Source organism: Ranitomeya variabilis, chromosome 8 (assembly GCF_051348905.1).
Source record: "Ranitomeya variabilis isolate aRanVar5 chromosome 8, aRanVar5.hap1, whole genome shotgun sequence".
Lineage (NCBI taxonomy): Eukaryota > Metazoa > Chordata > Amphibia > Anura > Dendrobatidae > Ranitomeya > Ranitomeya variabilis.
Genome location: NC_135239.1, coordinates 88,154,244 through 88,166,569, shown reverse-complemented (window position 1 = coordinate 88,166,569; position 12,326 = coordinate 88,154,244). Strand labels below are relative to the sequence as shown.

The 12,326-nt window shown below is 47.0% G+C and overlaps 1 protein-coding gene across 7 annotated transcripts in view; it reads right to left on the bottom strand.

The window, feature by feature from the left end:
• CLCC1 (chloride channel CLIC like 1) overlaps window positions 1–12,326 on the bottom strand; it is a 233,456-nt gene that overhangs the window by 207,077 nt on the left and 14,053 nt on the right. For all 7 annotated transcript variants that reach the window (XM_077278352.1, XM_077278348.1, XM_077278353.1 and 4 more), the window contains one exon: window positions 2,749–2,853. In XM_077278352.1, the coding sequence (XP_077134467.1) occupies window positions 2,749–2,853 (105 nt within the window). The remainder of the gene's footprint in view (window positions 1–2,748; window positions 2,854–12,326) is intronic.

The window sequence follows — 12,326 nt, the reverse complement described above, 5'->3', positions numbered from 1 at the left end:
GATAAAGAGACCTGAGTAGTCTCGAAAGCTTGCAATTTGTTACCATCTTTTCAGTTAGCCATTAAAAGGTATCAACCACTGAGAACTCTCAATTCTAAATATTTTTCTTTCTACTGGCTAACACGGTAGAAGATATATATATATATATTTCCTGTGTTTTATTAGTGATTTGCCTGCTCATCAGTTCGGCCTCAGGAACCAATGTTTCCATTCAGTGACAGCAAGCAGAGGAAGACTGCTGGTTGGGGTCTATATATATATATATATATATATATATATATATATATATATATATATATATATATATATATATATACACACACAGTATATGTATGTGTGTGTATATATATATATATATATATATATATATATATATATATATATATATACACACACATAACGCCATACAGGAGATAGTAGACCCAGTGGAGCCATCACCACAGGGGGGTCTCGCATACAACCCAAGGTGAGAAGGTGATGGGATGCTGTAATATTCTTCATTCTTTGAGCTAAAAGCAAAAGGTTTACGGGGGAGAGTGTGTACACTTCTGCCATCCACATGGATGGCCTATGGAGTTTGTCGGTCGGTTGCAGGCTGGGCTGGACATGTGCTACTGTGGAGGGATCTGTCGTCTGGATTTCAGGAACTTTCTTAACTGGAACTCTTGCTGCTGGATACATGGGCTTTGGTTGTGTTACCTGTCATTTGGTGGAGCGTGGACTGTGACAACAGACTATACTGGCAGGAGATACAAAATCTATGGGGCAACCAAAAGTTGGGAGACAGCGAGTATCGCCTGGTATGGGGGCAGTGGGATTAAAGGACCCAGGTAGTGGATCTTGTGGACAGGGGACATTGAATTTTCGCCATATAGCCAGAGTTATGGTAAAACCATGGCCGTAAGGAATAAAACATAGTTTCATCATTAACCTGCCTAGGTGATTATTACAACCCACAACCTCAGATATTCACACCCATGTCAGTCATTTACTGACCACAATGGCAGCAAAAGGGAAGGGAAAGAGAGAGAAAAAAAATTATTAGTAGTCCTGCAACCAGTTCCATTGTGCTACCTTACGAGTAGAAAGAAAGCGGACAGCTTGGAGCAAGGACCAGAACGTGCCAGTAGTGCCTCATGCTGCAAATACGTGAGCCGAGGGGCAACCTATTGTCACAGAGGAGTGTTAAGGTACCTTCACACTAAACGACTTTGCAACGAGAACGACAGCGATCCGTGACGTTGCAGCGTCCTGGCTAGCGATATCGTTGTGTTTGACACGCAGCAGCGATCTGGATCCTGCTGTGATATCGCTGGTCGTTGCTGAAAGTCCAGAACTTTATTTGGTCGTCAGATCGGCGTGTATCGTCGTGTTTGACAGAAAAAGCAACGATGCCAGCAATGTTTTACAATGGTAACCAGGGTAAATATCAGGTTACTAAGCGCAGGGCCGCGCTTAGTAACCCGATATTTACCCTGGTTACCATTGTAAAAGTAAAAAAAAACCACTACATACTCACCCTCTGATGTCTGTCACGTCCCCCGGCGTCCGCGCTGCTGCTCAGAGCTTCCTGCACTGAATGTGTCAGTGCCGGCCGGAAAGCAAAGCACAGCGGTGACGTCACTGCTGTGCTTTAGGGCCGGCGCTTACACAGTGCAGGGAAGCTGAAGGCAGGGGACGCGACAGACACGCCAATGCAAGTATGTAGTGTTTGTTTTTTTTTACATTTACACTGGTAACCAGGGTAAACATCGGGTTACTAAGCGCGGCCCTGCACTTAGTAACCCGATGTTTACCCTGGTTACCCGGGGACTTCGGCATCGTTGGTCGCTGGAGAGCGGTCTGTGTGACAGCTCTCCAGCGACCACACAGCGACGCTGCAGCGATCGGCATCGTTGTCGATATCGCTGCAGCGTCGCTTAATGTGACGGTACCTTTAGTAAGAGAGTTACAGGTTGTTGTAAATATCAGAAATAAGCAAAAATGTAGGACGTCTAAAACTTAATTTTTACTTTTAGAAAAATAGGCCATGCACATAAACCTATATCCAAAATGACCCTGTATGGTGGTGTTCCCAGAGCAAAGCTCTGACATTTATTACTACTATGTAAGAGTCAAACAGATAAGTGTCTGAGCAGGACTCTGGGAACACCAGCTATATAGGGTACTTTTTGATATAGGTCTGTATATATATGTACACCATAAGAAAAGTTCTTCAGGCGGCACAATCTCTGCTACTGAGGTTATCTCCAGACGGTGTCCCCCTGTGCGGGTATTTAGCAATGGCTACTGCAGCCTTGTTGAAATAGACTCCGGGTGCTCCTCCAGAACAAAGTGACTATCAACAAAATCCAAGAATGAGAAGAATCGAGGGCACTCACCAGTCTTCAAAATTCAGTCTTTATTTGGCAACGTTTTCAGATAAAATTCATGGTCGGGATTGCCGGAGCCGAAGCCCGTGTGAGCAGGGGAGAACGGGGACGACGGCCGTTTCGCGCTGTGCTTGCGCTTCTACGGGTCACTCAGTGTGAGAGCAAGACAGCGGAAATATAGTGCATCGCCTTTTTTTCCAGAAATAATAGTAAAAAAATTGTTTCATACTTCCTACATTATTTCTTTTTACTGAGTCTCAACTGATGAGTCATAAACCTCTGATGTCTCCTATTTGGGACATTGATTAATTCTAATGCTTATATAATTTATGTAAATATCAAAACGCACAAGAAGAACAATTATTTTACTACTTACAAGCCCAAAACGTTTGGCCTCACTTAGCACCTTGCGCAGGTAGCGTCTGAAGACCGGGTTACTGTTGGTCTCTGGTAATTTAACAACTTCTTTGTGTTCCTCGGTCTAAAAGAAAACAAAGGAGCTGAGAACATAGAGCTGATGGACTTTGAGAACACACCATTAGAAGTCAAATAACTTGGGGGGTGTAGCTTAGTATGGAATTATGCAGATGCACTAAACCTGAACCCCTCAGTCTAATAACAAAATTGGCTGGCACCAGGCACGAATCGGGGGGTAAAACCCACTGCAGCATAGCTGGGAAGGAAAGGGTTAAATTCTTAAATCCCAGCTAGAGAGAGAGAGACACCGAGACCGAGACCGCATCAGTCGGTAACGGAAAAAATGTAAACCTATAGAAACTGAAATGTGACAATCCTGAGAATAGGCTTCACCATACAAATGTCAGAATAATTGGATTACAAGAAAGAGTGAACGGCTCCAACCAGGTGGATTTCATCAAGAAGTGATTCAAGAGAACATTCCTTGATGCAAACTACTCTTCAGCCTTTGTGGTGGAAAGGGCACATCAAGTCCCAACCAGAAAGCGTCCTCCATGAGCTATGCAAAGACCATTACTGGTCCAGAATGCTCAACTGGAAGGACTGGTATCCTATCCTTCAATTTGCCAGGAAAATAGGGTAGATCTGCTATAATATCCTATTTCCAAATTTCTATGCTGAATTGCAAAGGAAACGGGCCATAGGTGTGTCAGTTAAAGGGAACCTGTCACCCCCAAAATCGAAGATGAGCTAAACTCACCAGCATCAGGGGCTTATCTACAGCATTCTGGAATGCTGTAGATAAGCCCCCAATGTATCCTGAAACATGAGAAAAAAGGTTAGATTATACAGTGAGTACCCTGTTTATCCATTGGAAACCATTGTGCATTGTGCATTCTTCATCATCATCATCAGCAGCAGCAGCAGCATCATCAGCGCAAGAGTGACACCTCCCTCCCTTTCGCAAGATAATCTTGTAGTTATGATACCTTTTAATGGCTAACAAAAATAAAATAAATGATGTTACAAGGCAAGCTTTCGAGACTTCTTAAGTCTCTTCCTCAGGCATGGTGTAGCAAAGTTTCTGAAGAAACCCACAAATATATGCACAAATAAACAAAAAAAGAGGCATTGTATAATAAATGAACATTTAAAACAATCGCCTTTTTCTCTTTTAAAGGGAACCTGTCACCCCCAAAATCAAATATGAGCTAAGCCCACCAGCATCAGGGGCTTATCTACAGCATTCTGGAATGCTGAAGATAAGCCCCCGATGTATCCTGAAAGATGAGAAAAAGAGGTTAGATTATACTCACCTGGGCGAGCGGTCCTATCCGATGGGTGTCACGGTCTGGGGCCTCCCATCTTCTTACGATGATGTCCTCTTCTTGTCTTCACGCTGCGGCTCCGGCACAGGCGTACTTTGTCTGCCGTGTTGAGGGCAGAGCAAAGTACTGCAGTGCGCAGGCGCCGGGAAAGGTCAGAGAGGCAAGGTGCCTGTGCACTGCAGTACTTTGCTCTGCCCTCAACAGGGCAGACAAAGTACGCCTGCGCCAGAGCCGCAGTGTGAAAACAAGAAGAGGACGTCATCCTATGAAGATAGGAGGCCCCGGACTGTGACGCCCATCGGACACGACCGCCCCCCCCCAGGTGAGTATAATCTAACCTCTTTTTCTCATCTTTCAGGATACATCGGGGGCTTATCCACAGCATTCCAGAATGCTGTAGATAAGCCCCTGATGCTGGTGGGCTTAGCTCATCTTTGATTTTGGGGGTGACAGGTTCCCTTTAAAAGAGAAAAAAGCGATTGTTTTAAATGTTCATTTATTATACAATGCCTCTTTTTTTGTTTGTTTATTTGTGCATATATTTGTGGGTTTCTTCAGAAACTTTGCTACACCATGCCTGAGGAAGAGACTTAAGAAGTCTCGAAAGCTTGCCTTGTAACATCATTTATTTTATTTTTGTTAGCCATTAAAAGGTATCATAACTACAAGATTATCTTGCGAAAGGGAGGGAGGTGTCACTCTTGCGCTGATGATGCTGCTGCTGCTGATGATGATGATGAATGCACAATGGTTTCCAATGGATAAACAGGGTACTCACTGTAAAATCCTTTTCACCAATCCACTCATTGGAGGACACAGACCATGGGTGTATACTAAAGCAAAAGAGGGGAGAAGCCAGCGCTGTTTATGGTCAGAACACAATAAATAAAGTGCAAATGCACATATTGATTTCTAACTGTATTTCAAAATGAGACATTTAGCAAACAATTGATCAATTCTTTGAGCCACCCGCCACGTCACGGCATTCTCATAATAGGGCAGTCCTACTCTACGTTTTTTATATTCGCTGTGCCATAAAGGTCTCCCAAATGTATTAAAAGCAAGACCACATTAAATGGGAGTGATTCAGAAATGCTCCATTTAATGTGGTCTTGCTTTTAATACATTCAGGAAGCCTTTATGGCACAGCGAATATAAAAATCGTAGAGTAGGACTGTCCCATTATGAGAATGCCGTGACGTGGCAGGGTGGCTCAAAGAATTGATCAATTGTTTGCTAAATGTCTCATTTTGAAATACAGTTAGAAATCAATATGTGCATTTGCACTTTATGTATTGCGTTCTGACCATAGGCAGAGCTGGCTTCTCCCCTCTTTTGCATGGGTGTATACTGTTTGCCACTAGGAGGCTGACACTAAGTTAACACAAAAAAGTTAGCTCCTCCTCTGCAGTATACACCCTCATGCTGGCTCGCAGAGAACCAGTTAGGTGCAAAAGCAGTGGGAACAAACAGTAACAACATAGAAGAGTACAACATGTCAACTTAAAAGAACAGGCAAAATCCATATAAGCCACTAGACTAACAGGGTGGGTGCTGTGTCCCACAATGAGTGGCTTGGAGAAAAGGATTTTACGGTGAGTACACAAAAATCCCAGTTTCTCCTTCGCCTCATTGGGGGACACAGACCATGGGACGTCCCAAAGCAGTCCCTAGGTGGGAAAACAACACAAGTATTAGGCTTCATACAACAACTGCCTAAATGTGCACCACCGCTGCCTGCAGAATTCTTCTGCCCAGACTCGCATCACCTGAGCCTGAGAGTGAATATTATAGTGCTTTGCAAAGGTATGTAAACTGGACCAAGTCGCAGCTTTACAGACCTGCTCCACCATTACCTGATGCTGAATGGCTCAAGAAGCCCCAACCGCCCGAGTGGAGTGTAATCTGATCCCTACTGGGATGGGCTGACTTCTGACTTGATATGACTCCTGGATGGTGGAATGAATCCACCTGGTTATCGTGGCCTTAGAAGCGGCAAGACCCTCCCTGTGACCTTCCGGGAGAATGAACAGAGCATCTGTTCTTCTGAAGGATGCCGTCCTTGAGTCGTATCTTCGCAGAGCTCTGACCAGGTCCAGAGTGTGGAGCTCTTTCAACCCTGTGAATAGGGGCCGGACAAAATGAAGGAAGAACAATGTCCTCGTTAAGATGGAAGGACGAAAAGACCTTTGGCAAATAGGACGGCGACAGCCTGAGGACAACCTTGTCCTGATGGAAATTAAGGAAAGGCACCCGGCAGGATAAGGCGGCTAATTCCGAAACTCTTCTGATCGATGTGATCACCACAAGGAAGGCAACCTTCCAGGACAGGAAAACCAATGAAATGTCCTGAAGCGTTAAAAGGGAGGTTCCGGAAAGGCACTTAGCACCAAGTTGAGGTCCCAAGGCTCTAAAGGCATGTGATAGGGAGGAGCTATGTGACACTTCCTGAAGAAAGGTCTTAACCTGAAGTTTTGACGCGATGCGTCTCTGAAATAAGACAGATAAGAGTGGAGATTTGGCCCTTGAGAGAGCCGAGTGCCAGACCAGAGTTCAGATCGGCCTGTAGGAACTCTAAAATGATGGGAACTGACAAGAGGGGGAAAGACCGCGATCCTTGCACCAAGCAAAAAATGTCTTCCAGGTACGTTGATAGATACGGACCGATGTGGGTTTACGGGCATTAACAATAGTGGAAATGACCTGTTAAGAAAACCCAGCCTGGGTCAAGACCCAGGATTCAACGGCCACGCCGTTAAACACAGGGCCCCTGAGTTATGGCGGTAGATCGGGCCTTGGGAGAGCAGATCTGGCAGCCTCCAGGGTATGTCGGTGACAAAGCATACCAACTCTGAGAACCACACGCGATGTGGCCAATCAGGAGCGACCAGGATCACTGGGACTCCTTCCGCCTTGATCTTCCTAATTACTCTGGGGAGTAGCGGTAGAGGGGGGGGAAAATGTACGGAAGGCAGAATTGGCGCCACGAAAGAACCAGAGCATCAACACCGATAGCTCTCGGGTCTCGAGACCTCGCTATAAACTGGGGAGCCTTGGCATTCAGTCTGGATGCCATGAGATCCACATCTGGGATCCCCCAGCAAAGACAGATCTGGTTGAAGACTTCCTTATGAAGCTCCCATTTCCCTGAGGTGAGACCCTGACGGCTGAGGAAGTCCGCCATCCAGTTTTCCACTCCAGGAATGTGCACCGCTGAGATCACCGAGTGGTTGTTCTCTGCCCACCGAAAGATGTGTTACCTCGGACATGGCCGCCCTACTGCGGGTACCCCTTGATGATTGATGTATGACACAGCTGTGGCGTTGTCTGATTGAATACGGATGGGAAGACCCCCTAGAAGATGATGTAACTGTTGCAGGGCCAGCCGAATAGCACGGATCTCCAGAACGTTTGTCGGTAGCTTCGATTCCTTAATTGACCAGCGGCCCTGAGCAGTGTGGTGGCAGGAGACTGCTCCCCAGCCTGAAAAACTGGCATTGGTAGTCACCACCAGCCTTTGAACGGATAGGAAAGACTTCCCCCGACTGAGGGAAGAGTTCAACATCAACCAACTGAGAGCCTGTCTGACCTGCAGGGACAAGTTACACCTGTGGCCGAGAGAGAACGGGTTTCTGCCCCAAACTGCCAGAAGGGCATGTTGTAGGGGACGAAAGTGCAGTTGGGCAAAAGGGACCGCCTCCATTACGGCCACCATCTTTCCTAGTACCCTCATTGCAAACTGGATGGCTTAAGGGGAAGACTGACGAAGCGCTCTGGCTCCTTCATGAAGTGCTAAGACTTTGTCTGGAGGGAGAATTACTAACCCCCAAGACGAGTCCAGGTACATTCCTGGAAAGGAAATCCTTTGGCCTGTGACAGGAGAGGATTTTCTTAAGTTTAATCAGCCAGCCCAGGCGAGAAAGGGTATCACAAGTAATGCGAACGGACTCCGCACAGTCGTGGAAAGACGACCCTCGATCAACAGGTCGTCCAAAGAGGGCAGAACGATCATGCCTCGAGATTGCAGGATGGACATGACAGCCATCATGACCTTTGTGAACACTCTGGGCGCCGTAGCAAGGCCGAAGAGCAGGACGGTGAATTGAAAATGCTGGTCGCAAATGGCGAAGCGCAGGCATCTCTGGTGAGGGGAAAAAATTGAATATGAAAGTAAGCGTCTCAGATGTCGATTGAGGCCAAGAATTCTCCCTCTTCCAGGGAAGTGATAACTGAGCGCAGAGATTCCATGCGGAAATGACGGACCTTGACAAACTTGTTTAGAAATTTTAGGTCTACTATGGGTCTTACCTTTCCGTCTTTCTTTGGGACAATGAAAAGGTTCGAATAGAAACCCTGAAACCTTTCACTTTCTGGTACGGGGACAATGCGTCTATGGCCCGGGAGAAAGCGTTTGCCCTTGCCTCTGTAGATGGAGGATGGGAGGGAAAGAAACGTGAAGGGGGTGCGTAGTAAAGTCGATCTTGTATTCAGACGACACCAGATCTCTGACCCACTCGTCGGAGACGACAGAAAGCCAAATCTGAAGAAAGAGAAGTAGGCGGCCGTCTACCCTGCTGATGTCGACCGGATAGCGCTGGTACTCAGCATGAGGAAAATCTCTGAGACCTAAGACCTTTAGGTCTCGACTGCTTTGGTCGGGACTTTCAAGGCTGGTTAGGTCTGAACGAGACCTGAGCTCCTCTATCCTTTCGTCGAGAACGTCCTGAACCGGACAAAGTATTGGTAGTGGTCCAGCCTGGAGTGGAGAAAAGGAACGGAAACGGAATTGTTGCTGTCTCCGAAAGGGACGCCTAAGTCTCTGTTGGGGAAGGAATTTACTCTTCCCTCCCGTAGCATCGGAAATAAGCTGACCTAGCTTTTCTCCAAATAAGCAACCGCTTTAATAAGGAAGGGAGGAGAGAGACTTTTTTTGATGAAGAGTCCACCTTCCACTCTCTTCCCATAATGTCCTTCTGATAGTGATGGTATTGGATGCTGACTGAGCAGCACAACCGGCCGCATCCAAGGATGCATGTACCAGGTTATCGCCTGCCAGGGAAATTTGGGTGGCAAAATGCGCCGCTTCAGGAGGAAGGTACTGTCCGAAGTGAAGTAGCTAAGGTCTCTGACCAGAAAACCTTTGCCTTGGCTACCCATGCTGTGGCAAAGGATGGATAGAGAGCCGAACCCGAGGCTTCAAAGACAGAGCGAGCCAAACTTTCTATCTGACGGTCCGTGGGATTTTTGATGGATGAGCCATCCAGCAAGGACAGGAGAGATTTTGATGCTAGGTGGGATACTGGGGGATCTACCATCGGTGATTCAGCCCAATCTTTTTTCAGATCCGCTGAAAAAGGATACTTTGCTTCAAGAGGCCTTTGTCTTGTGAAGCGATTATCCGGGCGTTCTCTGTGCCTAATAACTATGGCTCTAAATTCAAAATGAATAGCAAATGCCTGATGAAAGCGTTTAGTCCTCTTAAAGGACACGGTTTGATCCGGAGAGGAGCCGGAATCTTCCTCAACCTTTAAAGCCTGGTTGACAGCCTCAATCAGCGAATCCACTGTTTTCTGAAAATCTGGCGAATCCGGATCTAAGGAACCATCAGATTCACACTCAGATTTGCGTTCGCTATTGACCTCTGGAGAGGGAGAGCGAGAAACTGAGCTCTGAGATGACAAGGCATGCATCTGCTCAGGAGATGTGTAACAGATCCATTTTTCTAGGTGCCCGATGGCTTCTAGAGTGCTTTCGGCCCTTGCTAACCGACTGCTCCTGGCTTGGTGAGGATCCGTCTACATCAGTCCTGCAAACGCTCCGGTCCCCCGAAGGATCACAGAGGGATTCAATCGATTTGGCCAGCGAAGTCATGGATTGAGACAGTGACGAAGGATTCAGAGGGACTAGGTACACTGGGCTCGGTGGTGGAGGAGGGCTCCTGAGCGCAGTTGGGGTCACAGGCATTGCAGAGAGGCGAACTCTAAGCCTTAGGAAACGCAGACTGGCAGGAGGAGCATGAAGTAAAAATATAGCCAGAGTCTTGTTAGAATTTTTAGATGCCTTAGGCTGAGACATGATGTACCCTTCAATGTAGCCTTATAATAATACTGCTGAGAAAAGGGGGGACAGCATGGAGGAGGATGTATAATGCAGCGCTCCCTTACCCAGGTCTGTGTGCCCGCTTCTCCTGTTTTTCTCCAACTGCGTGAACCCTGCGCTGAGAACACTTGCTGCCGGGACCTTTCCGTCCTTCCTGATGGTAGTTAGTGTGTCCTGAGGCGGTCTGGGGGGGGAGAAAGATGGCCCCTGAGATCTCAGAGGCGCTTCTCGTTCTAAGCGAGAAGTGCCAGGACCAGTGGGCAGAGCCTCCGTATCGCGTCATCACATGGGCGGTTAGGGGATGCGACCTAGTACAGGGCCGAAGCCGGGGACTAAATTTGCAGCGCCTATGCAGGAAGAGACCGAATACGCACCCCCGCAGTGAAAATGGGTCCCCTTTAACCAGCGCCCTCTGAAAGGAGCCCTCGAGCCCCAGCATTTACCAGGAGAAGCTGTCCTGTGGCAGGTAAGGCAGCTTCCTGCAGGTCCTCCTGAGTTGCTTGTGGTCTGGACGGTGCAGGGATAAGGGGGAAAAGCCTCAATCCACCATCCCTTTAGAAGGCAAGTGGAGAGGGACCGTCCACCTCCTTGTACCATCCGCTTTAACAGTGGTGGTGCAGTGGAGGCTACTTGGACGCCAAAAAGTACTGCTGAGAAAAGGGGGCCACTGTACATCCAAGGTGTTAAATTCCCTAGGATGGGATAGGGCTAAATGTCCGGCATTAGGTCTGGCTGCGGAAGAGGATAAGTGGAGGCGACACTCCATGTGCTCGTCTGTTAGGGGTGTGGTGAGATCGTTGCCCTAGAAGGGAACCGTTGCCCAAAAAAATTCAACCCAGGCTTGGCATCCCACGTCGCAGGAGAGGATACGGAGTGGCGACCCTCTCCGTGCTCGCCTGTTGATGGTTCGGGGCGATCGGAACCTTGAAAGGATCCGTCGCCCCTTCATTCCACTTGGAAAAATGTAAAAATTGGTAAAAATGCAAAATAATTAAGATCTTTCAGTCTGAAGACCAGACCCGTGTGCCTCCAAGGACACTAAGCAAGAACTGGTTCTCTGGGAGCCAGCACGAGGGTGTATACTGCAGAGGAGGAGCTAACTTTTTTGTGTTAACTTAGTGTCAGCCTCCTAGTGACAAGCAGCATACACCCATGTTCTGTGACCCCCAATGAGGTGAAGGAGAAAAATGTATTACCAAAACAGGTTTACAGGGTCAATGCGTTTCGGGGTAGCGCAGGACATCTTCATTAGGACAGAAACCTGGTATGCCCAGATGAAAAGGTCCTGCGTGACCTCGAAACACATTGACCCTGTAAACCTGTTTTATTAATACATTTTTATCTGTTGGAAACCATTGTGGATTCAGCAGCAGCAGCGCAGGAGTGACATCTCCATCCCAATCGTTTTGCACTGGCTGGTCCTTCTAGTGACTAGTGATTACAAATTAACCATAATTCTGCAGCTTTGACGTAAAACAGTCATCAATGCAGAAAATCCCAATACAACAAGATGCTAAAACGATTACATCTAATTCATGCCAGTTACATGTTGCTCTGTAGCAACTATATAAGGTGAGTGGATCCTTTTCCTTGCCACCCTTTTGTTACCACTTTAGACCCTATTGCTCTTTCTTTCCCAGTTTCGTTGTTTACACGATTATCTTGTTTTTCCCACTGAGAGCATTCATTTGTGTCCGTGAAACCTCAAATGAGAGAAGCCAACATTCAGTATTCCATGGCTTCGGCTGCTTTCACACATCTGTTTTTTTTACGTCAGGCACAATCCAGAGAATTTTGAAAAAAAAAATCTGGCAAAACTTGCAGCCAGCTCCGTCTTTTAGCGCAGGATGGCCTCACGTTTCATCCTTTTTTGCCGGATCTGTCGAAATTTTGTTTTCCGCCGGCCGGAGAAAACGGACATAGGAACGTTTTTTGTGTCCGTTGAAAAACGCACAGCAACGGATCCGGCGAAAAAAGGATAAAACGTGAGGTCAAATGATGGAATACGGCGACGGATTCTGTTTTGTTTTTTTTAAATCATGCATTTTCCATTGTGGTCTCTATCTCTCTCTAGAATCAAAAATAGCCAGCAGATCCACAAACTCTGATT